At 30.2% G+C, this 26894-nt stretch overlaps 7 protein-coding genes and 1 long non-coding RNA gene across 20 annotated transcripts in view; 1 reads left to right on the forward strand and 7 right to left on the reverse strand.

Annotated features, from left to right (window-relative positions):
• The window catches only part of LOC132926935 (uncharacterized), a 405462-nt gene that overhangs the window by 181679 nt on the left and 196889 nt on the right, over positions 1–26894 (forward strand). The gene's annotated exons all lie outside the window — the stretch shown is intronic.
• Positions 6374–7120, reverse strand: LOC132927970 (lachesin-like). Its single transcript, XM_060992527.1, has 2 exons — positions 6841–7120; positions 6374–6745 (listed from the first exon to the last, which is right to left on the reverse strand). Exons 1-2 carry the CDS (start codon positions 7012–7014, stop codon positions 6419–6421), a joined length of 501 nt encoding a protein of 166 aa, XP_060848510.1. The 5' UTR covers positions 7015–7120; the 3' UTR covers positions 6374–6418.
• Positions 10527–12601, reverse strand: LOC132927408 (lachesin-like). The gene is made up of 3 exons (XM_060991927.1): positions 12332–12601; positions 12115–12254; positions 10527–11244 (listed from the first exon to the last, which is right to left on the reverse strand). Exons 1-3 carry the CDS (start codon positions 12454–12456, stop codon positions 11159–11161), a joined length of 351 nt encoding a protein of 116 aa, XP_060847910.1. The 5' UTR covers positions 12457–12601; the 3' UTR covers positions 10527–11158.
• On the reverse strand, positions 12594–13340 carry LOC132927407 (lachesin-like). Its single transcript, XM_060991926.1, has 2 exons — positions 13061–13340; positions 12594–12965 (listed from the first exon to the last, which is right to left on the reverse strand). Exons 1-2 carry the CDS (start codon positions 13232–13234, stop codon positions 12639–12641), a joined length of 501 nt encoding a protein of 166 aa, XP_060847909.1. The 5' UTR covers positions 13235–13340; the 3' UTR covers positions 12594–12638.
• LOC132927268 (lachesin-like) lies at positions 16864–18821 on the reverse strand. The gene is made up of 3 exons (XM_060991769.1): positions 18552–18821; positions 18335–18474; positions 16864–17464 (listed from the first exon to the last, which is right to left on the reverse strand). The coding sequence occupies exons 1-3, from the start codon at positions 18674–18676 to the stop codon at positions 17379–17381; spliced, it is 351 nt and encodes a 116-aa protein (XP_060847752.1). The 5' UTR covers positions 18677–18821; the 3' UTR covers positions 16864–17378.
• Positions 18814–19560, reverse strand: LOC132927267 (lachesin-like). Its single transcript, XM_060991768.1, has 2 exons — positions 19281–19560; positions 18814–19185 (listed from the first exon to the last, which is right to left on the reverse strand). The coding sequence occupies exons 1-2, from the start codon at positions 19452–19454 to the stop codon at positions 18859–18861; spliced, it is 501 nt and encodes a 166-aa protein (XP_060847751.1). The 5' UTR covers positions 19455–19560; the 3' UTR covers positions 18814–18858.
• On the reverse strand, positions 23463–25032 carry LOC132927812 (lachesin-like). Its single transcript, XM_060992400.1, has 3 exons — positions 24763–25032; positions 24546–24685; positions 23463–23675 (listed from the first exon to the last, which is right to left on the reverse strand). Exons 1-3 carry the CDS (start codon positions 24885–24887, stop codon positions 23590–23592), a joined length of 351 nt encoding a protein of 116 aa, XP_060848383.1. The 5' UTR covers positions 24888–25032; the 3' UTR covers positions 23463–23589.
• Positions 25025–25771, reverse strand: LOC132927811 (lachesin-like). Its single transcript, XM_060992399.1, has 2 exons — positions 25492–25771; positions 25025–25396 (listed from the first exon to the last, which is right to left on the reverse strand). The coding sequence occupies exons 1-2, from the start codon at positions 25663–25665 to the stop codon at positions 25070–25072; spliced, it is 501 nt and encodes a 166-aa protein (XP_060848382.1). The 5' UTR covers positions 25666–25771; the 3' UTR covers positions 25025–25069.

Consider the following 26894-nt stretch of genomic DNA (forward strand, 5'->3'; position numbering starts at 1 on the left):
ATGTTTAACATTTATCCATTTCATATGTTAATGGAAACAATATTTACCAATAACTGTGACTTCAGCTGTACCGATTGTGTTCCGAAATTTACATGTGTACATGCCGTACCGATGATAATCAATTTTGAGAAAATTTAAAGACGAACAGGTAAGCTGGTGTTCAGTAGCCTTTTCCATAATTCTGAACCTTAAAAATAACCCACAATAAATGTCGACGTAACAATACAAACGTTTTCAAGTATCCAGTCAAACGGTTTAGTATACCTTTTGTTGTTATCGCCGATAAGTATAACTCCATTATATAGCCAATTAATTTTCGGAGCTGGATAAGCTTCTACAAGACATTGGACATCCATGTCTCGCTTCGAAGGATCCATATGAGTATACATAATTTTCGTAGCCGTTGTGACTGGGGAAAATTCTACACGAAAGTCGACAATGTTCCGTACAACTTCGCCAACAGTATTCACCGCACCGCAGAGATTAATTCCACGGTCGTCTTTTGTTACATTACGAAAGTGTAAGACATTGCTTCTGAAAAAACGAAATTTGAATTTATTTATGTAAATAATTAATGTGTAAATTAAATTAAAAAAAATTTTTCCTCTTCTTCTCCGTTGAGATACCTTAAAATTGCCCTCTCGTAGTTGAAATTCCATTATATTGTCGACTCCAGGAAACCCTCGGTTTAGGAAATCCGTCAGCATAACATTCTAGTCTCGAGGGTAGACCTTCACTCGCGATCATTATGGTGGAAGACGAAGACAATTTTTAAATGACCGGAGACCGATTGACTTCTAACTCAACATCTGCAGATGTATTGGCGTGTAGCCATCGAAATCATCACACATCACTACACGGCGATATAAAGCTACATCGTTATTACGTATATTCGTAATCTGGGAATAAATCGTTTCCAAATCCGTTAGCAAAAATATAAATCATGTCAATAGAGCTCGGTTAAAAAAAAAATATATATATATCTAACCGCGTACCTTAGATGTTCGACTCCTGCTTTCGGTCCCAACGAAAACTGCTAATGAAAATCTTGAATTGCTAACATTAAGTTTTTTTACCAATTGATAGAACAACAGTTTTAGTAGGATCTAGTTTTTCAAAATTAAGTCATGCAACAGGAAATTGGGTAAACGCTCCGGACGAATACGTTTATTATCACAGTTTGGTTTTTGGCATGGTGTTTCTGTAAAATAAACAAACAATAATAGTTAAATTATGTTCGCAAATGAATAATGAAACTTTATACATACTATAAATCATACTATGTAATTGTAAACATCAAATAAATAGTCACAAGTAGACTCTTTTATAGCCATTAGAAAGAGGAAACATAATTTGGCGTTATTTATTTTATAAGACTTCATCGTTTGTCAGTTATACCGGATAGATTTTTCGAAATATGTAAACATAAATATATAATCAAAGGTTTATGAAATCAGCCGTTTATTGGAGTGTTCTAATCTATTATATTACTTTATAAAAAAACCGATTTCATTTTCGAACTAAACACTAATCAGTGTATGTGCCGTACGCAAACAGTTGGATAAGTCAGAATAAAATGTGCACAAAATACGGTTTCAGTTTCAGGCTATAATATGAAAATTTACAAGACATTCACAAGTCTAATCTAAAATTGATAGTTTTTTTTTCCGGTATTAAATGTATTCTTAATGTTGTTTTAATTACCCGTGCGTATAAATGTATAAAGATAGAGATATTTGTGGAATGCTACCGATTAATAGAAACTAAACGACCTACCTACCGGTTCCAATGTGATCACATTATCGGAACTCACTGTTAAATGAAAATCAAGTGGAATCTTGCAATTTGGTTGGAGAAATATTTTATTTATACACCGACGACTAAACACAAAACATTTATCTAATTTATATTATTTTTTATCTTGTCTACATTCATATATCAAGATAAGCATGTTTAACATTTATCCATTTCATATGTTAATGGAAACAATATTTACCAATAACTGTGACTTCAGCTGTACCGATTGTGTTCCGAAATTTACATGTGTACATGCCGTACCGATGATAATCAATTTTGAGAAAATTTAAAGACGAACAGGTAAGCTGGTGTTCAGTAGCCTTTTCCATAATTCTGAACCTTAAAAATAACCCACAATAAATGTCGACGTAACAATACAAACGTTTTCAAGTATCCAGTCAAACGGTTTAGTATACCTTTTGTTGTTATCGCCGATAAGTATAACTCCATTATATAGCCAATTAATTTTCGGAGCTGGATAAGCTTCTACAAGACATTGGACATCCATGTCTCGCTTCGAAGGATCCATATGAGTATACATAATTTTCGTAGCCGTTGTGACTGGGGAAAATTCTACACGAAAGTCGACAATGTTCCGTACAACTTCGCCAACAGTATTCACCGCACCGCAGAGATTAATTCCACGGTCGTCTTTTGTTACATTACGAAAGTGTAAGACATTGCTTCTGAAAAAACGAAATTTGAATTTATTTATGTAAATAATTAATGTGTAAATTAAATTAAAAAAAATTTTTCCTCTTCTTCTCCGTTGAGATACCTTAAAATTGCCCTCTCGTAGTTGAAATTCCATTATATTGTCGACTCCAGGAAACCCTCGGTTTAGGAAATCCGTCAGCATAACATTCTAGTCTCGAGGGTAGACCTTCACTCGCGATCATTATGGTGGAAGACGAAGACAATTTTTAAATGACCGGAGACCGATTGACTTCTAACTCAACATCTGCAGATGTATTGGCGTGTAGCCATCGAAATCATCACACATCACTACACGGCGATATAAAGCTACATCGTTATTACGTATATTCGTAATCTGGGAATAAATCGTTTCCAAATCCGTTAGCAAAAATATAAATCATGTCAATAGAGCTCGGTTAAAAAAAAAATATATATATATCTAACCGCGTACCTTAGATGTTCGACTCCTGCTTTCGGTCCCAACGAAAACTGCTAATGAAAATCTTGAATTGCTAACATTAAGTTTTTTTACCAATTGATAGAACAACAGTTTTAGTAGGATCTAGTTTTTCAAAATTAAGTCATGCAACAGGAAATTGGGTAAACGCTCCGGACGAATACGTTTATTATCACAGTTTGGTTTTTGGCATGGTGTTTCTGTAAAATAAACAAACAATAATAGTTAAATTATGTTCGCAAATGAATAATGAAACTTTATACATACTATAAATCATACTATGTAATTGTAAACATCAAATAAATAGTCACAAGTAGACTCTTTTATAGCCATTAGAAAGAGGAAACATAATTTGGCGTTATTTATTTTATAAGACTTCATCGTTTGTCAGTTATACCGGATAGATTTTTCGAAATATGTAAACATAAATATATAATCAAAGGTTTATGAAATCAGCCGTTTATTGGAGTGTTCTAATCTATTATATTACTTTATAAAAAAACCGATTTCATTTTCGAACTAAACACTAATCAGTGTATGTGCCGTACGCAAACAGTTGGATAAGTCAGAATAAAATGTGCACAAAATACGGTTTCAGTTTCAGGCTATAATATGAAAATTTACAAGACATTCACAAGTCTAATCTAAAATTGATAGTTTTTTTTTCCGGTATTAAATGTATTCTTAATGTTGTTTTAATTACCCGTGCGTATAAATGTATAAAGATAGAGATATTTGTGGAATGCTACCGATTAATAGAAACTAAACGACCTACCTACCGGTTCCAATGTGATCACATTATCGGAACTCACTGTTAAATGAAAATCAAGTGGAATCTTGCAATTTGGTTGGAGAAATATTTTATTTATACACCGACGACTAAACACAAAACATTTATCTAATTTATATTATTTTTTATCTTGTCTACATTCATATATCAAGATAAGCATGTTTAACATTTATCCATTTCATATGTTAATGGAAACAATATTTACCAATAACTGTGACTTCAGCTGTACCGATTGTGTTCCGAAATTTACATGTGTACATGCCGTACCGATGATAATCAATTTTGAGAAAATTTAAAGACGAACAGGTAAGCTGGTGTTCAGTAGCCTTTTCCATAATTCTGAACCTTAAAAATAACCCACAATAAATGTCGACGTAACAATACAAACGTTTTCAAGTATCCAGTCAAACGGTTTAGTATACCTTTTGTTGTTATCGCCGATAAGTATAACTCCATTATATAGCCAATTAATTTTCGGAGCTGGATAAGCTTCTACAAGACATTGGACATCCATGTCTCGCTTCGAAGGATCCATATGAGTATACATAATTTTCGTAGCCGTTGTGACTGGGGAAAATTCTACACGAAAGTCGACAATGTTCCGTACAACTTCGCCAACAGTATTCACCGCACCGCAGAGATTAATTCCACGGTCGTCTTTTGTTACATTACGAAAGTGTAAGACATTGCTTCTGAAAAAACGAAATTTGAATTTATTTATGTAAATAATTAATGTGTAAATTAAATTAAAAAAAATTTTTCCTCTTCTTCTCCGTTGAGATACCTTAAAATTGCCCTCTCGTAGTTGAAATTCCATTATATTGTCGACTCCAGGAAACCCTCGGTTTAGGAAATCCGTCAGCATAACATTCTAGTCTCGAGGGTAGACCTTCACTCGCGATCATTATGGTGGAAGACGAAGACAATTTTTAAATGACCGGAGACCGATTGACTTCTAACTCAACATCTGCAGATGTATTGGCGTGTAGCCATCGAAATCATCACACATCACTACACGGCGATATAAAGCTACATCGTTATTACGTATATTCGTAATCTGGGAATAAATCGTTTCCAAATCCGTTAGCAAAAATATAAATCATGTCAATAGAGCTCGGTTAAAAAAAAAATATATATATATCTAACCGCGTACCTTAGATGTTCGACTCCTGCTTTCGGTCCCAACGAAAACTGCTAATGAAAATCTTGAATTGCTAACATTAAGTTTTTTTACCAATTGATAGAACAACAGTTTTAGTAGGATCTAGTTTTTCAAAATTAAGTCATGCAACAGGAAATTGGGTAAACGCTCCGGACGAATACGTTTATTATCACAGTTTGGTTTTTGGCATGGTGTTTCTGTAAAATAAACAAACAATAATAGTTAAATTATGTTCGCAAATGAATAATGAAACTTTATACATACTATAAATCATACTATGTAATTGTAAACATCAAATAAATAGTCACAAGTAGACTCTTTTATAGCCATTAGAAAGAGGAAACATAATTTGGCGTTATTTATTTTATAAGACTTCATCGTTTGTCAGTTATACCGGATAGATTTTTCGAAATATGTAAACATAAATATATAATCAAAGGTTTATGAAATCAGCCGTTTATTGGAGTGTTCTAATCTATTATATTACTTTATAAAAAAACCGATTTCATTTTCGAACTAAACACTAATCAGTGTATGTGCCGTACGCAAACAGTTGGATAAGTCAGAATAAAATGTGCACAAAATACGGTTTCAGTTTCAGGCTATAATATGAAAATTTACAAGACATTCACAAGTCTAATCTAAAATTGATAGTTTTTTTTTCCGGTATTAAATGTATTCTTAATGTTGTTTTAATTACCCGTGCGTATAAATGTATAAAGATAGAGATATTTGTGGAATGCTACCGATTAATAGAAACTAAACGACCTACCTACCGGTTCCAATGTGATCACATTATCGGAACTCACTGTTAAATGAAAATCAAGTGGAATCTTGCAATTTGGTTGGAGAAATATTTTATTTATACACCGACGACTAAACACAAAACATTTATCTAATTTATATTATTTTTTATCTTGTCTACATTCATATATCAAGATAAGCATGTTTAACATTTATCCATTTCATATGTTAATGGAAACAATATTTACCAATAACTGTGACTTCAGCTGTACCGATTGTGTTCCGAGCTTTACATGAGTACTTGCCGTATCGATCATAATCAATTTTGAGAAAATTTAAAGACGAAAAGGTAAGCTGGTGTTCAGTGGCCTTTTCCATAATTCTGAATCTTAAAAATAACCCACAATAAATGTCGACGTAACAATACAAAAGTTTTCAAGTACCCAGTCAAACGGTTTAGTATACCTTTTGTTGTTATCGCCGATTAGTATAACTCCATTATATAGCCAATCAATTTTCGGAGCTGGATAAGCTTCTACAAGACATTGGACATCCATGTCTTGCTTCGAAGGATCACTATGAGTATACATGATTTTCGAAGCCGTTATGACTGGGGCAAATTCTACACGAAAGTCGACAATGTGCCGTACACCTTTGCCAACACTATTCACCGCATCGCAGAGATAAATTCCACGGTCGTCTTTTGTTACATTACGAAAGTGTAAGACATTGCCTCTGAAAAAACGAAATTTGTATTTATTTATGTAAATATTTAATCTGTATATTCAATTAAAAAAAATTTTGCCTCTTCTTCTCCGTTGAGATACCTATAAAACTGCCCTCCCGTAGTTAAAATTCCATTATATTGTCGACTCCAGGAAACCCTTGGTTTAGGAAATCCGTCAGCATAACATTCTAGTCTCGAGGGTAGACCTTCTCTCGCGATCATTATGGTGGAAGACGAAGACAATTTTAAAATTACCGGGGGCCGATTGACTTCTAACCGAACATCTGCAGATGTATTGGTGTCGCCGTCGACATCATCACACATCACTACACAGCGATATAAAGCTACATCGTTATTATGTATATTCGTAATCTGGAAAATAAATCAATTCCAAATTCGTTAGAAAAAATAAATCATGTAAATAGAGCTGGTAGGTTTAAAAAATATATATATATCTAACTACATACCTTAAATGTTCGACTACTGCTTTCGGTTCCAATGAAAACTACTAATGAAAATCTTGAATCTCTAACAATAAGATTATTACCAATTGATAGAACAACAGTTTTACTAGGATCTTCTTTTTCAAATTTAAGCCATGCAACAGGAAATCTGCTAGCATTGAAAACTGAACAATTCATTTCTATAGTTCCACCAATATCTTTTACAGCTGTTTGTGTACTCTGAGGATAGGCTAAAATTTAAATTTAAATTTTAGAATTTATAATTTGATTTTCAACATCCCAATTTATAATATGTTTTAATACCTAAGCTATACCCTTTATACTGTATTAAATAGACATAATAAAGTTTAAAAGTGTTGTTACATTTAATGTTGAAAATCAAACACGTTATGACACGTACGTGTGTTGATTATTTTGTATTCCATAAGTATGATTTCCAAGTAGAAGTTCAAACATAAATTTGTTAAAAAGTAACGTATTCGTAACTAATTACATTATACAATAACAAATAAACAATAAAAACTTGTTCATTTTGTATTTAAGTAACGAAAGTAGTGCCTGATCTATAATATTTTATTTTGTAAGTTGTACGTACGGTTATATTACTAGGTATTGTAAAATTATTAAACTGAAAACTGGTAGAGAGTGTGATATTCACTACACAGACATTCACTCTAATTAGTCTTAAAATTACCTAGTTGATAAATAGTTGTAAGATAACAAACGATGAGCTTAAAGCAATTCGCCGAGATACTGTCATAGAAATGAAATGCTTGTTTTTAAATATTAACCGTACATAAACGGGTAAGATCCATATTATGCAGTAAACTGCACATTAAATAATATTATTTTCAAACTATACAAAATATAAAAAAGGAAGTTTCTTTTTATTTGTCATAAATGGTTTTTTTTTATATATTATATATATTAGGTAACTAATGATTCATCAATTTAACGTGTTTAAAATTTTAGGTATTCAAATTCGCAGCCACCGGTTATACTGGTTACCTTCATAATATTAATCATAAACATTAAAGCATTGGTTTTCACACCGAAGTAATGTACAACAGTATATAAAATCAAGGCCACTTGGATACTATGAATGCAAATTAATGTACCTAAAGAATGCCGGGCGCAATTTACTAAACTCTTCTTCACTGTATACGCAAATTGCGATCGACCTACGCGAATAGTTATTTCAACATAATAGATACCTGAGATTTGATTTTCAGATATAAAATGATTGGATTGATTAAAAATTAGACAATTTTTCAAGTGACACATTCCACAATAAGCTTTTCTTTTTTTTTAACAAATAGCTGTTTCCAATAGTTAGCATAATAATTAATAACGCACTTGTTAATCATTAATCATTGCGAAGTTTTTACCTCTGAAGTCGTCCGTAACTTAGAAGGTATGTATTAATTAAATATACCTGATAAAGCGCATTAAATAATAATATTATTATTTATTGTTATATTGTTACTTGCGAAGCTTGTGATCATTATTATTTGGTTATCTTAAACAAAATAATTACAAATAAATCAATAATTATTTACCTATCTACCTACCTACAAGGAAATCAATAGTTTTATAATTTTTTAACACTGCCCGTTAAATTTCTTATACCTAATATACCAACTTATGCAGTACCCAGCTACGTATTTAAAAATACAGCAACAAATTATTGATACCCGTACAGATAAACATGTGGTAATTTTTATTTATGATTAATATTTAATATACTTTACATCTATACTAACTATTCAGAGGTACTCACCGAGGTGGATGAATATAACGACGAAGAAAACTCCGTAGACAATCTTCATCATATCGTGTCCTTTACGTCAACTGGTGGGCGGAGAAGAGAAAAATAAACTGTTATTCGAATGAACGAGGTAAAATTTTGAAATAGATTCGAAATTAGTCTTGCGCGGTTATGCCAAATTGCTGTTGCTAAACTACAAGAATTCCGATGGGTTAATGGGCGTTAAGCACTGACTGCGGACTAAGATATAATGAACTGGATAAGAGACCCATATTACCAGGCCGCCAAATGTTTAGTAGTGTCTTGTTGTTTGGTGGGGGGGAAAATTATGTATCTAGCGCTACCTATATTATTCGTTATTTTTGTCTACTTTTTTTAAGTGATAATTACAATAATTTCAATGTGACAATTATTGTAGTGACGTTTATGGTGGTACAATTATTATTACAATAACGTAACGTAATTGGTGTTATATAATATTTCATATCTTAAAAATTAATTGCAAAGCAAAACAGACAAATTTAATTTTAACATACGAGTTTACTTATTTATGATTTATAGTGCCTATTTAATATGTTCTCCAATTGATACCGATTAATTTGTGTGCCACAATAATTTTTAGTTAATATTGAAGTCAACGTTGTTGTTACAGATTTTCTAATTCCGTTGTTTTAATTATTTATGCTTATTTTTAGTAATAACTGAATATTATCCTCCATGAAATACACCCACACTGTTATGTTATAATAACATTTGTCATTATATTATTCTTATATATGAAAATTTTGAGTTTTTCAATTTTAACTGTACAACTATAATAATAATTTTAATATTTTCGTTATGTTTCTAAATGTTATTTGTCAAAATTATGATATAAAAATCATATTTCATAGTTTAAATGAAATCTCAAAAAGCTTTATGATGGTTTATACTGAGCAGGTAAAATGGTAAATGTTACTTTAACGGACAATATTTCAAAACTACAAAATAAATATTTAAAATGTTGTTACGAATACCTTTTAAGAGATGTGGAGAATCATAAAAGTGAACAACCTTAATTCGTTCTACACCACAATCAATTTCATAAAACTTGTCAGTGTAATATTTATTTTGGCGCAAATAGAACGCTTTTGTTTCATTGATTTATGCATTAATAGCAGCTAGCTGTGTCTGTAGTACCTTGATCACATAAAGTTGGTACCAGCAACTTAAAAAGGCCATTCGAATGCACTGCCTTTTAGTAGGTACCTATATTTTTAATTTGATTCGCCAAGTCATATCGTTTTGTTGAGCTTTCACAAAAAGTATATGAAATAGGTTGTTTGATTTTTTTTTTTGTTATTTCTTTTATCATAAATACTAAGCTATAATCATCAAAACGTTGGATATGGTCTAATCCATTATCCTCAAATCCAACAATGCAGCCAACGTTGTCTTCGTACTATAACTGTGGTTCTAGGCCCACTCCATCAAATACAATATTTTTTGTTCTTTGAAAGTTTTTACATTCTCTGTTAAAACATTGAAAAGAGTTTTGTCTAATCCGGTGGTTATGAAAACTTGGGATAGCAATGTTGATACGGTTTTACGTGACGACAATATAAAAAAAATGTATTGTTTATTGGGAAAAGTAAAAAATACCAAAAAAATTAGATTGTCATATGTCAACTAAAAAAAAAAAAAAAAAAAAAAAAAAAAAAAAATATATATATATACATATTCTTCAAAGTACTTGGCAATTGTTGAGAGAAAAAAAAATCAAAAAGACAAATAAATTAATTTAAAAAATACACTTTAGATGACATGTTTGACATTGTTCATGCTGTTGCTTTATATCTTGTGTCAGTTTTGGAAGGCAAACAATTTTTAATGGCCCATTGAAAGAATAGTAAACGGGGTGGTATATGGTTTCAATGGACAAAAAAAATTGTGTACAGCATAAAAACGTAGAGCACTTAGAAAATAAAAGTAAGAAACTAGATAAAAAAATGAAGTGTGAAAAGTTGTTGAATTCAAATTTTTTAGAAGGACTAAATACATACAAGTGAAACTGAAATAATTTCTAGGGCCCGCGCTGTTATGACAGAGAGCTAGTAGTACCATCACACGCCGTCTATATTATTTTAATGATATGAAAATACTACTCAAATAAAATTTCTTGGGTACGCACCAAGTACAATAAATTGTTAGCATATACCGGCCTGTGTAATAATTGAACAGTAGAGCTGATGAAAATGCTCCACAAGTTGGCCATTATCACTGATTATAGGCGACATTTAATGTACGATGAATTGTAGTAAATAGCATTATAATATCATAAAAAATGTGTAACTTTTATTTGTGTAAATTAAAATGTGGTTTACACCAGACAATTATTTATATCTAAATAACCTCATTTAGTACCCAAATGTTTGGCCTGCCGAGAGATAATTATACAAATTATACCATTTAAATTGACATTATTAGAATTCATTATCTCTAAAATTTAATATTATTAAAAATAATGTAAATATATTATATTATATATATTATTATAATTATTGCGAAGTATAATTATTCAAAAGGTAAACCATAGAAATTGGGTATATGCTCCGGACGATTGCGTTTTGTATCACACTTTGGGTTTTGGCACGGTGTTTCTGTAAAATAAACGAATAATAATAGTTAAATTAGGTATGTTCACAGTTTAACAATAAAACTCAATATTATAAATCAAGTTGGGGCACATACCATGTAATTGTAAACATCAAATAAATAGTCACAAGTATATTTTATTATATCGATTAGAATGAGAAAACATTAATTAGTATTACCTATTTATTTTATAAGAAATCAACGTTTGTCAGTTATACCGGATAGATTTTTCGAAAAATGTAAACTTATTAAAATATAGTAAAATAACCGTGTACATTTGGTATTAAATAGTACGATGAGTTCTACTAAATAATATGAGCAATGGTTTATAAAATTAGCCGCTTATTGGAGTGTTCTAATCTATAATTACTTTATAAAATAACCGATTTCATTTTCGAACTAAACACTAATCAGTGTATGTGCCGTGCGCAAACAGTTGGATAAGTCAGAATAAAATGTGCACAAAATACGTTTTCAGTTTCAGGCTATAATATGAAAATTTACAAGACATTCACAAGTCTAATCTAAAATTGATAGTTTTTTTTCCCGGTATTAAATGTATTCTTAATGTTGTTTTAATTACCCGAACGTATAAATGTATAAAGATAGAGATATTTGTGGAATGCTACCGATTAATAGAAACTAAACGACCTACCTACCGGTTCCAATGTGATCACATTATCGGAACTCACTGTTAAATGAAAATCAAGTGGAATCTTGCAATTTGGTTGGAGAAATATTTTATTTATACACCGACGACTAAACACAAAACATTTATCTAATTTATATTATTTTTTATCTTGTCTACATTCATATATCAAGATAAGCATGTTTAACATTTATCCATTTCATATGTTAATGGAAACAATATTTACCAATAACTGTGACTTCAGCTGTACCGATTGTGTTCCGAGCTTTACATGAGTACTTGCCGTATCGATCATAATCAATTTTGAGAAAATTTAAAGACGAAAAGGTAAGCTGGTGTTCAGTGGCCTTTTCCATAATTCTGAATCTTAAAAATAACCCACAATAAATGTCGACGTAACAATACAAAAGTTTTCAAGTACCCAGTCAAACGGTTTAGTATACCTTTTGTTGTTATCGCCGATTAGTATAACTCCATTATATAGCCAATCAATTTTCGGAGCTGGATAAGCTTCTACAAGACATTGGACATCCATGTCTTGCTTCGAAGGATCACTATGAGTATACATGATTTTCGAAGCCGTTATGACTGGGGCAAATTCTACACGAAAGTCGACAATGTGCCGTACACCTTTGCCAACACTATTCACCGCATCGCAGAGATAAATTCCACGGTCGTCTTTTGTTACATTACGAAAGTGTAAGACATTGCCTCTGAAAAAACGAAATTTGTATTTATTTATGTAAATATTTAATCTGTATATTCAATTAAAAAAAATTTTGCCTCTTCTTCTCCGTTGAGATACCTATAAAACTGCCCTCCCGTAGTTAAAATTCCATTATATTGTCGACTCCAGGAAACCCTTGGTTTAGGAAATCCGTCAGCATAACATTCTAGTCTCGAGGGTAGACCTTCTCTCGCGATCATTATGGTGGAAGACGAAGACAATTTTAAAATTACCGGGGGCCGATTGACTTCTAACCGAACATCTGCAGATGTATTGGTGTCGCCGTCGACATCATCACACATCACTACACAGCGATATAAAGCTACATCGTTATTATGTATATTCGTAATCTGGAAAATAAATCAATTCCAAATTCGTTAGAAAAAATAAATCATGTAAATAGAGCTGGTAGGTTTAAAAAATATATATATATCTAACTACATACCTTAAATGTTCGACTACTGCTTTCGGTTCCAATGAAAACTACTAATGAAAATCTTGAATCTCTAACAATAAGATTATTACCAATTGATAGAACAACAGTTTTACTAGGATCTTCTTTTTCAAATTTAAGCCATGCAACAGGAAATCTGCTAGCATTGAAAACTGAACAATTCATTTCTATAGTTCCACCAATATCTTTTACAGCTGTTTGTGTACTCTGAGGATAGGCTAAAATTTAAATTTAAATTTTAGAATTTATAATTTGATTTTCAACATCCCAATTTATAATATGTTTTAATACCTAAGCTATACCCTTTATACTGTATTAAATAGACATAATAAAGTTTAAAAGTGTTGTTACATTTAATGTTGAAAATCAAACACGTTATGACACGTACGTGTGTTGATTATTTTGTATTCCATAAGTATGATTTCCAAGTAGAAGTTCAAACATACATTTGTTAAAAAGTAACGTATTCGTAACTAATTACATTATACAATAACAAATAAACAATAAAAACTTGTTCATTTTGTATTTAAGTAACGAAAGTAGTGCCTGATCTATAATATTTTATTTTGTAAGTTGTACGTACGGTTATATTACTAGGTATTGTAAAATTATTAAACTGAAAACTGGTAGAGAGTGTGATATTCACTACACAGACATTCACTCTAATTAGTCTTAAAATTACCTAGTTGATAAATAGTTGTAAGATAACAAACGATGAGCTTAAAGCAATTCGCCGAGATACTGTCATAGAAATGAAATGCTTGTTTTTAAATATTAACCGTACATAAACGGGTAAGATCCATATTATGCAGTAAACTGCACATTAAATAATATTATTTTCAAACTATACAAAATATAAAAAAGGAAGTTTCTTTTTATTTGTCATAAATGGTTTTTTTTTATATATTATATATATTAGGTAACTAATGATTCATCAATTTAACGTGTTTAAAATTTTAGGTATTCAAATTCGCAGCCACCGGTTATACTGGTTACCTTCATAATATTAATCATAAACATTAAAGCATTGGTTTTCACACCGAAGTAATGTACAACAGTATATAAAATCAAGGCCACTTGGATACTATGAATGCAAATTAATGTACCTAAAGAATGCCGGGCGCAATTTACTAAACTCTTCTTCACTGTATACGCAAATTGCGATCGACCTACGCGAATAGTTATTTCAACATAATAGATACCTGAGATTTGATTTTCAGATATAAAATGATTGGATTGATTAAAAATTAGACAATTTTTCAAGTGACACATTCCACAATAAGCTTTTCTTTTTTTTTAACAAATAGCTGTTTCCAATAGTTAGCATAATAATTAATAACGCACTTGTTAATCATTAATCATTGCGAAGTTTTTACCTCTGAAGTCGTCCGTAACTTAGAAGGTATGTATTAATTAAATATACCTGATAAAGCGCATTAAATAATAATATTATTATTTATTGTTATATTGTTACTTGCGAAGCTTGTGATCATTATTATTTGGTTATCTTAAACAAAATAATTACAAATAAATCAATAATTATTTACCTATCTACCTACCTACAAGGAAATCAATAGTTTTATAATTTTTTAACACTGCCCGTTAAATTTCTTATACCTAATATACCAACTTATGCAGTACCCAGCTACGTATTTAAAAATACAGCAACAAATTATTGATACCCGTACAGATAAACATGTGGTAATTTTTATTTATGATTAATATTTAATATACTTTACATCTATACTAACTATTCAGAGGTACTCACCGAGGTGGATGAATATAACGACGAAGAAAACTCCGTAGACAATCTTCATCATATCGTGTCCTTTACGTCAACTGGTGGGCGGAGAAGAGAAAAATAAACTGTTATTCGAATGAACGAGGTAAAATTTTGAAATAGATTCGAAATTAGTCTTGCGCGGTTATGCCAAATTGCTGTTGCTAAACTACAAGAATTCCGATGGGTTAATGGGCGTTAAGCACTGACTGCAGACTAAGATATAATGAACTGGATAAGAGACCCATATTACCAGGCCGCCAAATGTTTAGTAGTGTCTTGTTGTTTGGTGGGGGGGAAAATTATGTATCTAGCGCTACCTATATTATTCGTTATTTTTGTCTACTTTTTTTAAGTGATAATTACAATAATTTCAATGTGACAATTATTGTAGTGACGTTTATGGTGGTACAATTATTATTACAATAACGTAACGTAATTGGTGTTATATAATATTTCATATCTTAAAAATTAATTGCAAAGCAAAACAGACAAATTTAATTTTAACATACGAGTTTACTTATTTATGATTTATAGTGCCTATTTAATATGTTCTCCAATTGATACCGATTAATTTGTGTGCCACAATAATTTTTAGTTAATATTGAAGTCAACGTTGTTGTTACAGATTTTCTAATTCCGTTGTTTTAATTATTTATGCTTATTTTTAGTAATAACTGAATATTATCCTCCATGAAATACACCCACACTGTTATGTTATAATAACATTTGTCATTATATTATTCTTATATATGAAAATTTTGAGTTTTTCAATTTTAACTGTACAACTATAATAATAATTTTAATATTTTCGTTATGTTTCTAAATGTTATTTGTCAAAATTATGATATAAAAATCATATTTCATAGTTTAAATGAAATCTCAAAAAGCTTTATGATGGTTTATACTGAGCAGGTAAAATGGTAAATGTTACTTTAACGGACAATATTTCAAAACTACAAAATAAATATTTAAAATGTTGTTACGAATACCTTTTAAGAGATGTGGAGAATCATAAAAGTGAACAACCTTAATTCGTTCTACACCACAATCAATTTCATAAAACTTGTCAGTGTAATATTTATTTTGGCGCAAATAGAACGCTTTTGTTTCATTGATTTATGCATTAATAGCAGCTAGCTGTGTCTGTAGTACCTTGATCACATAAAGTTGGTACCAGCAACTTAAAAAGGCCATTCGAATGCACTGCCTTTTAGTAGGTACCTATATTTTTAATTTGATTCGCCAAGTCATATCGTTTTGTTGAGCTTTCACAAAAAGTATATGAAATAGGTTGTTTGATTTTTTTTTTGTTATTTCTTTTATCATAAATACTAAGCTATAATCATCAAAACGTTGGATATGGTCTAATCCATTATCCTCAAATCCAACAATGCAGCTAACGTTGTCTTCGTACTATAACTGTGGTTCTAGGCCCACTCCATCAAATACAATATTTTTTGTTCTTTGAAAGTTTTTACATTCTCTGTTAAAACATTGAAAAGAGTTTTGTCTAATCCGGTGGTTATGAAAACTTGGGATAGCAATGTTGATACGGTTTTACGTGACGACAATATAAAAAAAATGTATTGTTTATTGGGAAAAGTAAAAAATACCAAAAAAATTAGATTGTCATATGTCAACTAAAAAAAAAAAAAAAAAAAAAAAAAAAAAAAAAATATATATATATACATATTCTTCAAAGTACTTGGCAATTGTTGAGAGAAAAAAAAATCAAAAAGACAAATAAATTAATTTAAAAAATACACTTTAGATGACATGTTTGACATTGTTCATGCTGTTGCTTTATATCTTGTGTCAGTTTTGGAAGGCAAACAATTTTTAATGGCCCATTGAAAGAAAAGTAAACGGGGTGGTATATGGTTTCAATGGACAAAAAAAATTGTGTACAGCATAAAAACGTAGAGCACTTAGAAAATAAAAGTAAGAAACTAGATAAAAAAATGAAGTGTGAAAAGTTGTTGAATTCAAATTTTTTAGAAGGACTAAATACATACAAGTGAAACTGAAATAATTTCTAGGGCCCGCGCTGTTATGACAGAGAGCTAGTAGTACCATCACACGCCGTCTATATTATTTTAATGATATGAAAATACTACTCAAATAAAATTTCTTGGGTACGCACCAAGTACAATAAATTGTTAGCATATACCGGCCTGTGTAATAATTGAACAGTAGAGCTGATGAAAATGCTCCACAAGTTGGCCATTATCACTGATTATAGGCGACATTTAATGTACGATGAATTGTAGTAAATAGCATTATAATATCATAAAAAATGTGTAACTTTTATTTGTGTAAATTAAAATGTGGTTTACACCAGACAATTATTTATATCTAAATAACCTCATTTAGTACCCAAATGTTTGGCCTGCCGAGAGATAATTATACAAATTATACCATTTAAATTGACATTATTAGAATTCATTATCTCTAAAATTTAATATTATTAAAAATAATGTAAATATATTATATTATATATATTATTATAATTATTGCGAAGTATAATTATTCAAAAGGTAAACCATAGAAATTGGGTATATGCTCCGGACGATTGCGTTTTGTATCACACTTTGGGTTTTGGCACGGTGTTTCTGTAAAATAAACGAATAATAATAGTTAAATTAGGTATGTTCACAGTTTAACAATAAAACTCAATATTATAAATCAAGTTGGGGCACATACCATGTAATTGTAAACATCAAATAAATAGTCACAAGTATATTTTATTATATCGATTAGAATGAGAAAACATTAATTAGTATTACCTATTTATTTTATAAGAAATCAACGTTTGTCAGTTATACCGGATAGATTTTTCGAAAAATGTAAACTTATTAAAATATAGTAAAATAACCGTGTACATTTGGTATTAAATAGTACGATGAGTTCTACTAAATAATATGAGCAATGGTTTATAAAATTAGCCGCTTATTGGAGTGTTCTAATCTATAATTACTTTATAAAATAACCGATTTCATTTTCGAACTAAACACTAATCAGTGTATGTGCCGTGCGCAAACAGTTGGATAAGTCAGAATAAAATGTGCACAAAATACGTTTTCAGTTTCAGGCTATAATATGAAAATTTACAAGACATTCACAAGTCTAATCTAAAATTGATAGTTTTTTTTCCCGGTATTAAATGTATTCTTAATGTTGTTTTAATTACCCGAACGTATAAATGTATAAAGATAGAGATATTTGTGGAATGCTACCGATTAATAGAAACTAAACGACCTACCTACCGGTTCCAATGTGATCACATTATCGGAACTCACTGTTAAATGAAAATCAAGTGGAATCTTGCAATTTGGTTGGAGAAATATTTTATTTATACACCGACGACTAAACACAAAACATTTATCTAATTTATATTATTTTTTATCTTGTCTACATTCATATATCAAGATAAGCATGTTTAACATTTATCCATTTCATATGTTAATGGAAACAATATTTACCAATAACTGTGACTTCAGCTGTACCGATTGTGTTCCGAGCTTTACATGAGTACTTGCCGTATCGATCATAATCAATTTTGAGAAAATTTAAAGACGAAAAGGTAAGCTGGTGTTCAGTGGCCTTTTCCATAATTCTGAATCTTAAAAATAACCCACAATAAATGTCGACGTAACAATACAAAAGTTTTCAAGTACCCAGTCAAACGGTTTAGTATACCTTTTGTTGTTATCGCCGATTAGTATAACTCCATTATATAGCCAATCAATTTTCGGAGCTGGATAAGCTTCTACAAGACATTGGACATCCATGTCTTGCTTCGAAGGATCACTATGAGTATACATGATTTTCGAAGCCGTTATGACTGGGGCAAATTCTACACGAAAGTCGACAATGTGCCGTACACCTTTGCCAACACTATTCACCGCATCGCAGAGATAAATTCCACGGTCGTCTTTTGTTACATTACGAAAGTGTAAGACATTGCCTCTGAAAAAACGAAATTTGTATTTATTTATGTAAATATTTAATCTGTATATTCAATTAAAAAAAATTTTGCCTCTTCTTCTCCGTTGAGATACCTATAAAACTGCCCTCCCGTAGTTAAAATTCCATTATATTGTCGACTCCAGGAAACCCTTGGTTTAGGAAATCCGTCAGCATAACATTCTAGTCTCGAGGGTAGACCTTCTCTCGCGATCATTATGGTGGAAGACGAAGACAATTTTAAAATTACCGGGGGCCGATTGACTTCTAACCGAACATCTGCAGATGTATTGGTGTCGCCGTCGACATCATCACACATCACTACACAGCGATATAAAGCTACATCGTTATTATGTATATTCGTAATCTGGAAAATAAATCAATTCCAAATTCGTTAGAAAAAATAAATCATGTAAATAGAGCTGGTAGGTTTAAAAAATATATATATATCTAACTACATACCTTAAATGTTCGACTACTGCTTTCGGTTCCAATGAAAACTACTAATGAAAATCTTGAATCTCTAACAATAAGATTATTACCAATTGATAGAACAACAGTTTTACTAGGATCTTCTTTTTCAAATTTAAGCCATGCAACAGGAAATCTGCTAGCATTGAAAACTGAACAATTCATTTCTATAGTTCCACCAATATCTTTTACAGCTGTTTGTGTACTCTGAGGATAGGCTAAAATTTAAATTTAAATTTTAGAATTTATAATTTGATTTTCAACATCCCAATTTATAATATGTTTTAATACCTAAGCTATACCCTTTATACTGTATTAAATAGACATAATAAAGTTTAAAAGTGTTGTTACATTTAATGTTGAAAATCAAACACGTTATGACACGTACGTGTGTTGATTATTTTGTATTCCATAAGTATGATTTCCAAGTAGAAGTTCAAACATACATTTGTTAAAAAGTAACGTATTCGTAACTAATTACATTATACAATAACAAATAAACAATAAAAACTTGTTCATTTTGTATTTAAGTAACGAAAGTAGTGCCTGATCTATAATATTTTATTTTGTAAGTTGTACGTACGGTTATATTACTAGGTATTGTAAAATTATTAAACTGAAAACTGGTAGAGAGTGTGATATTCACTACACAGACATTCACTCTAATTAGTCTTAAAATTACCTAGTTGATAAATAGTTGTAAGATAACAAACGATGAGCTTAAAGCAATTCGCCGAGATACTGTCATAGAAATGAAATGCTTGTTTTTAAATATTAACCGTACATAAACGGGTAAGATCCATATTATGCAGTAAACTGCACATTAAATAATATTATTTTCAAACTATACAAAATATAAAAAAGGAAGTTTCTTTTTATTTGTCATAAATGGTTTTTTTTTATATATTATATATATTAGGTAACTAATGATTCATCAATTTAACGTGTTTAAAATTTTAGGTATTCAAATTCGCAGCCACCGGTTATACTGGTTACCTTCATAATATTAATCATAAACATTAAAGCATTGGTTTTCCACACCGAAGTAATGTACAACAGTATATAAAATCAAGGCCACTTGGATACTATGAATGCAAATTAATGTACCTAAAGAATGCCGGGCGCAATTTACTAAACTCTTCTTCACTGTATACGCAAATTGCGATCGACCTACGCGAATAGTTATTTCAACATAATAGATACCTGAGATTTGATTTTCAGATATAAAATGATTGGATTGATTAAAAATTAGACAATTTTTCAAGTGACACATTCCACAATAAGCTTTTCTTTTTTTTTAACAAATAGCTGTTTCCAATAGTTAGCATAATAATTAATAACGCACTTGTTAATCATTAATCATTGCGAAGTTTTTACCTCTGAAGTCGTCCGTAACTTAGAAGGTATGTATTAATTAAATATACCTGATAAAGCGCATTAAATAATAATATTATTATTTATTGTTATATTGTTACTTGCGAAGCTTGTGATCATTATTATTTGGTTATCTTAAACAAAATAATTACAAATAAATCAATAATTATTTACCTATCTACCTACCTACAAGGAAATCAATAGTTTTATAATTTTTTAACACTGCCCGTTAAATTTCTTATACCTAATATACCAACTTATGCAGTACCCAGCTACGTATTTAAAAATACAGCAACAAATTATTGATACCCGTACAGATAAACATGTGGTAATTTTTATTTATGATTAATATTTAATATACTTTACATCTATACTAACTATTCAGAGGTACTCACCGAGGTGGATGAATATAACGACGAAGAAAACTCCGTAGACAATCTTCATCATATCGTGTCCTTTACGTCAACTGGTGGGCGGAGAAGAGAAAAATAAACTGTTATTCGAATGAACGAGGTAAAATTTTGAAATAGATTCGAAATTAGTCTTGCGCGGTTATGCCAAATTGCTGTTGCTAAACTACAAGAATTCCGATGGGTTAATGGGCGTTAAGCACTGACTGCAGACTAAGATATAATGAACTGGATAAGAGACCCATATTACCAGGCCGCCAAATGTTTAGTAGTGTCTTGTTGTTTGGTGGGGGGGAAAATTATGTATCTAGCGCTACCTATATTATTCGTTATTTTTGTCTACTTTTTTTAAGTGATAATTACAATAATTTCAATGTGACAATTATTGTAGTGACGTTTATGGTGGTACAATTATTATTACAATAACGTAACGTAATTGGTGTTATATAATATTTCATATCTTAAAAATTAATTGCAAAGCAAAACAGACAAATTTAATTTTAACATACGAGTTTACTTATTTATGATTTATAGTGCCTATTTAATATGTTCTCCAATTGATACCGATTAATTTGTGTGCCACAATAATTTTTAGTTAATATTGAAGTCAACGTTGTTGTTACAGATTTTCTAATTCCGTTGTTTTAATTATTTATGCTTATTTTTAGTAATAACTGAATATTATCCTCCATGAAATACACCCACACTGTTATGTTATAATAACATTTGTCATTATATTATTCTTATATATGAAAATTTTGAGTTTTTCAATTTTAACTGTACAACTATAATAATAATTTTAATATTTTCGTTATGTTTCTAAATGTTATTTGTCAAAATTATGATATAAAAATCATATTTCATAGTTTAAATGAAATCTCAAAAAGCTTTATGATGGTTTATACTGAGCAGGTAAAATGGTAAATGTTACTTTAACGGACAATATTTCAAAACTACAAAATAAATATTTAAAATGTTGTTACGAATACCTTTTAAGAGATGTGGAGAATCATAAAAGTGAACAACCTTAATTCGTTCTACACCACAATCAATTTCATAAAACTTGTCAGTGTAATATTTATTTTGGCGCAAATAGAACGCTTTTGTTTCATTGATTTATGCATTAATAGCAGCTAGCTGTGTCTGTAGTACCTTGATCACATAAAGTTGGTACCCAGCAACTTAAAAAGGCCATTCGAATGCACTGCCTTTTAGTAGGTACCTATATTTTTAATTTGATTCGCCAAGTCATATCGTTTTGTTGAGCTTTCACAAAAAGTATATGAAATAGGTTGTTTGATTTTTTTTTTGTTATTTCTTTTATCATAAATACTAAGCTATAATCATCAAAACGTTGGATATGGTCTAATCCATTATCCTCAAATCCAACAATGCAGCTAACGTTGTCTTCGTACTATAACTGTGGTTCTAGGCCCACTCCATCAAATACAATATTTTTTGTTCTTTGAAAGTTTTTACATTCTCTGTTAAAACATTGAAAAGAGTTTTGTCTAATCCGGTGGTTATGAAAACTTGGGATAGCAATGTTGATACGGTTTTACGTGACGACAATATAAAAAAAATGTATTGTTTATTGGGAAAAGTAAAAAATACCAAAAAAATTAGATTGTCATATGTCAACTAAAAAAAAAAAAAAAAAAAAAAAAAAAAAAAATATATATATATACATATTCTTCAAAGTACTTGGCAATTGTTGAGAGAAAAAAAAATCAAAAAGACAAATAAATTAATTTAAAAAATACACTTTAGATGACATGTTTGACATTGTTCATGCTGTTGCTTTATATCTTGTGTCAGTTTTGGAAGGCAAACAATTTTTAATGGCCCATTGAAAGAAAAGTAAACGGGGTGGTATATGGTTTCAATGGACAAAAAAAATTGTGTACAGCATAAAAACGTAGAGCACTTAGAAAATAAAAGTAAGAAACTAGATAAAAAAATGAAGTGTGAAAAGTTGTTGAATTCAAATTTTTTAGAAGGACTAAATACATACAAGTGAAACTGAAATAATTTCTAGGGCCCGCGCTGTTATGACAGAGAGCTAGTAGTACCATCACACGCCGTCTATATTATTTTAATGATATGAAAATACTACTCAAATAAAATTTCTTGGGTACGCACCAAGTACAATAAATTGTTAGCATATACCGGCCTGTGTAATAATTGAACAGTAGAGCTGATGAAAATGATGGCCATTATCACTGATTATAGGCGACATTTAATGTACGATGAATTGTAGTAAATAGCATTATAATATCATAAAAAATGTGTAACTTTTATTTGTGTAAATTAAAATGTGGTTTACACCAGACAATTATTTATATCTAAATAACCTCATTTAGTACCCAAATGTTTGGCCTGCCGAGAGATAATTATACAAATTATACCATTTAAATTGACATTATTAGAATTCATTATCTCTAAAATTTAATATTATTAAAAATAATGTAAATATATTATATTATATATATTATTATAATTATTGCGAAGTATAATTATTCAAAAGGTAAACCATAGAAATTGGGTATATGCTCCGGACGATTGCGTTTTGTATCACACTTTGGGTTTTGGCACGGTGTTTCTGTAAAATAAACGAATAATAATAGTTAAATTAGGTATGTTCACAGTTTAACAATAAAACTCAATATTATAAATCAAGTTGGGGCACATACCATGTAATTGTAAACATCAAATAAATAGTCACAAGTATATTTTATTATATCGATTAGAATGAGAAAACATTAATTAGTATTACCTATTTATTTTATAAGAAATCAACGTTTGTCAGTTATACCGGATAGATTTTTCGAAAAATGTAAACTTATTAAAATATAGTAAAATAACCGTGTACATTTGGTATTAAATAGTACGATGAGTTCTACTAAATAATATGAGCAATGGTTTATAAAATTAGCCGCTTATTGGAGTGTTCTAATCTATAATTACTTTATAAAATAACCGATTTCATTTTCGAACTAAACACTAATCAGTGTATGTGCCGTGCGCAAACAGTTGGATAAGTCAGAATAAAATGTGCACAAAATACGTTTTCAGTTTCAGGCTATAATATGAAAATTTACAAGACATTCACAAGTCTAATCTAAAATTGATAGTTTTTTTTCCCGGTATTAAATGTATTCTTAATGTTGTTTTAATTACCCGAACGTATAAATGTATAAAGATAGAGATATTTGTGGAATGCTACCGATTAATAGAAACTAAACGACCTACCTACCGGTTCCAATGTGATCACATTATCGGAACTCACTGTTAAATGAAAATCAAGTGGAATCTTGCAATTTGGTTGGAGAAATATTTTATTTATACACCGACGACTAAACACAAAACATTTATCTAATTTATATTATTTTTTATCTTGTCTACATTCATATATCAAGATAAGCATGTTTAACATTTATCCATTTCATATGTTAATGGAAACAATATTTACCAATAACTGTGACTTCAGCTGTACCGATTGTGTTCCGAGCTTTACATGAGTACTTGCCGTATCGATCATAATCAATTTTGAGAAAATTTAAAGACGAAAAGGTAAGCTGGTGTTCAGTGGCCTTTTCCATAATTCTGAATCTTAAAAATAACCCACAATAAATGTCGACGTAACAATACAAAAGTTTTCAAGTACCCAGTCAAACGGTTTAGTATACCTTTTGTTGTTATCGCCGATTAGTATAACTCCATTATATAGCCAATCAATTTTCGGAGCTGGATAAGCTTCTACAAGACATTGGACATCCATGTCTTGCTTCGAAGGATCACTATGAGTATACATGATTTTCGAAGCCGTTATGACTGGGGCAAATTCTACACGAAAGTCGACAATGTGCCGTACACCTTTGCCAACACTATTCACCGCATCGCAGAGATAAATTCCACGGTCGTCTTTTGTTACATTACGAAAGTGTAAGACATTGCCTCTGAAAAAACGAAATTTGTATTTATTTATGTAAATATTTAATCTGTATATTCAATTAAAAAAAATTTTGCCTCTTCTTCTCCGTTGAGATACCTATAAAACTGCCCTCCCGTAGTTAAAATTCCATTATATTGTCGACTCCAGGAAACCCTTGGTTTAGGAAATCCGTCAGCATAACATTCTAGTCTCGAGGGTAGACCTTCTCTCGCGATCATTATGGTGGAAGACGAAGACAATTTTAAAATTACCGGGGGCCGATTGACTTCTAACCGAACATCTGCAGATGTATTGGTGTCGCCGTCGACATCATCACACATCACTACACAGCGATATAAAGCTACATCGTTATTATGTATATTCGTAATCTGGAAAATAAATCAATTCCAAATTCGTTAGAAAAAATAAATCATGTAAATAGAGCTGGTAGGTTTAAAAAATATATATATATCTAACTACATACCTTAAATGTTCGACTACTGCTTTCGGTTCCAATGAAAACTACTAATGAAAATCTTGAATCTCTAACAATAAGATTATTACCAATTGATAGAACAACAGTTTTACTAGGATCTTCTTTTTCAAATTTAAGCCATGCAACAGGAAATCTGCTAGCATTGAAAACTGAACAATTCATTTCTATAGTTCCACCAATATCTTTTACAGCTGTTTGTGTACTCTGAGGATAGGCTAAAATTTAAATTTAAATTTTAGAATTTATAATTTGATTTTCAACATCCCAATTTATAATATGTTTTAATACCTAAGCTATACCCTTTATACTGTATTAAATAGACATAATAAAGTTTAAAAGTGTTGTTACATTTAATGTTGAAAATCAAACACGTTATGACACGTACGTGTGTTGATTATTTTGTATTCCATAAGTATGATTTCCAAGTAGAAGTTCAAACATAAATTTGTTAAAAAGTAACGTATTCGTAACTAATTACATTATACAATAACAAATAAACAATAAAAACTTGTTCATTTTGTATTTAAGTAACGAAAGTAGTGCCTGATCTATAATATTTTATTTTGTAAGTTGTACGTACGGTTATATTACTAGGTATTGTAAAATTATTAAACTGAAAACTGGTAGAGAGTGTGATATTCACTACACAGACATTCACTCTAATTAGTCTTAAAATTACCTAGTTGATAAATAGTTGTAAGATAACAAACGATGAGCTTAAAGTAATTCGCCGAGATACTGTCATAGAAATGAAATGCTTGTTTTTAAATATTAACCGTACATAAACGGGTAAGATCCATATTATGCAGTAAACTGCACATTAAATAATATTATTTTCAAACTATACAAAATATAAAAAAGGAAGTTTCTTTTTATTTGTCATAAATGGTTTTTTTTTATATATTATATATATTAGGTAACTAATGATTCATCAATTTAACGTGTTTAAAATTTTAGGTATTCAAATTCGCAGCCACCGGTTATACTGGTTACCTTCATAATATTAATCATAAACATTAAAGCATTGGTTTTCACACCGAAGTAATGTACAACAGTATATAAAATCAAGGCCACTTGGATACTATGAATGCAAATTAATGTACCTAAAGAATGCCGGGCGCAATTTACTAAACTCTTCTTCACTGTATACGCAAATTGCGATCGACCTACGCGAATAGTTATTTCAACATAATAGATACCTGAGATTTGATTTTCAGATATAAAATGATTGGATTGATTAAAAATTAGACAATTTTTCAAGTGACACATTCCACAATAAGCTTTTCTTTTTTTTTAACAAATAGCTGTTTCCAATAGTTAGCATAATAATTAATAACGCATTTGTTAATCATTAATCATTGCGAAGTTTTTACCTCTGAAGTCGTCCGTAA

This window comes from Rhopalosiphum padi, chromosome 3 (genome assembly GCF_020882245.1).
Source record: "Rhopalosiphum padi isolate XX-2018 chromosome 3, ASM2088224v1, whole genome shotgun sequence".
NCBI classification, from domain to species: Eukaryota; Metazoa; Arthropoda; class Insecta; order Hemiptera; family Aphididae; genus Rhopalosiphum; species Rhopalosiphum padi.

Coding starts and splice junctions, on each gene's coding strand:
- LOC132927268 (XM_060991769.1), bottom strand. CDS start 18,676: ATGTATACTCATAGTGATCCTTCGAAGCAAGACATGGATGTCCAATGT. Junction 18,475..18,551: donor ATCGGCGATAACAACAAAAG/GTATACTAAACC, acceptor GTTATTTTTAAG/ATTCAGAATTATGGAAAAGG. Junction 17,465..18,334: donor AGCTGAAGTCACAGTTATTG/GTAAATATTGTT, acceptor TTTATTTTACAG/AAACACCGTGCCAAAACCCA.
- LOC132927812 (XM_060992400.1), bottom strand. CDS start 24,887: ATGTATACTCATAGTGATCCTTCGAAGCAAGACATGGATGTCCAATGT. Junction 24,686..24,762: donor ATCGGCGATAACAACAAAAG/GTATACTAAACC, acceptor GTTATTTTTAAG/ATTCAGAATTATGGAAAAGG. Junction 23,676..24,545: donor AGCTGAAGTCACAGTTATTG/GTAAATATTGTT, acceptor TTTATTTTACAG/AAACACCGTGCCAAAACCCA.
- LOC132927407 (XM_060991926.1), bottom strand. CDS start 13,234: ATGAATTGTTCAGTTTTCAATGCTAGCAGATTTCCTGTTGCATGGCTT. Junction 12,966..13,060: donor GCAGTAGTCGAACATTTAAG/GTATGTAGTTAG, acceptor TTTATTTTCCAG/ATTACGAATATACATAATAA.
- LOC132927970 (XM_060992527.1), bottom strand. CDS start 7,014: ATGAATTGTTCAGTTTTCAATGCTAGCAGATTTCCTGTTGCATGGCTT. Junction 6,746..6,840: donor GCAGTAGTCGAACATTTAAG/GTATGTAGTTAG, acceptor TTTATTTTCCAG/ATTACGAATATACATAATAA.
- LOC132927267 (XM_060991768.1), bottom strand. CDS start 19,454: ATGAATTGTTCAGTTTTCAATGCTAGCAGATTTCCTGTTGCATGGCTT. Junction 19,186..19,280: donor GCAGTAGTCGAACATTTAAG/GTATGTAGTTAG, acceptor TTTATTTTCCAG/ATTACGAATATACATAATAA.
- LOC132927811 (XM_060992399.1), bottom strand. CDS start 25,665: ATGAATTGTTCAGTTTTCAATGCTAGCAGATTTCCTGTTGCATGGCTT. Junction 25,397..25,491: donor GCAGTAGTCGAACATTTAAG/GTATGTAGTTAG, acceptor TTTATTTTCCAG/ATTACGAATATACATAATAA.
- LOC132927408 (XM_060991927.1), bottom strand. CDS start 12,456: ATGTATACTCATAGTGATCCTTCGAAGCAAGACATGGATGTCCAATGT. Junction 12,255..12,331: donor ATCGGCGATAACAACAAAAG/GTATACTAAACC, acceptor GTTATTTTTAAG/ATTCAGAATTATGGAAAAGG. Junction 11,245..12,114: donor AGCTGAAGTCACAGTTATTG/GTAAATATTGTT, acceptor TTTATTTTACAG/AAACACCGTGCCAAAACCCA.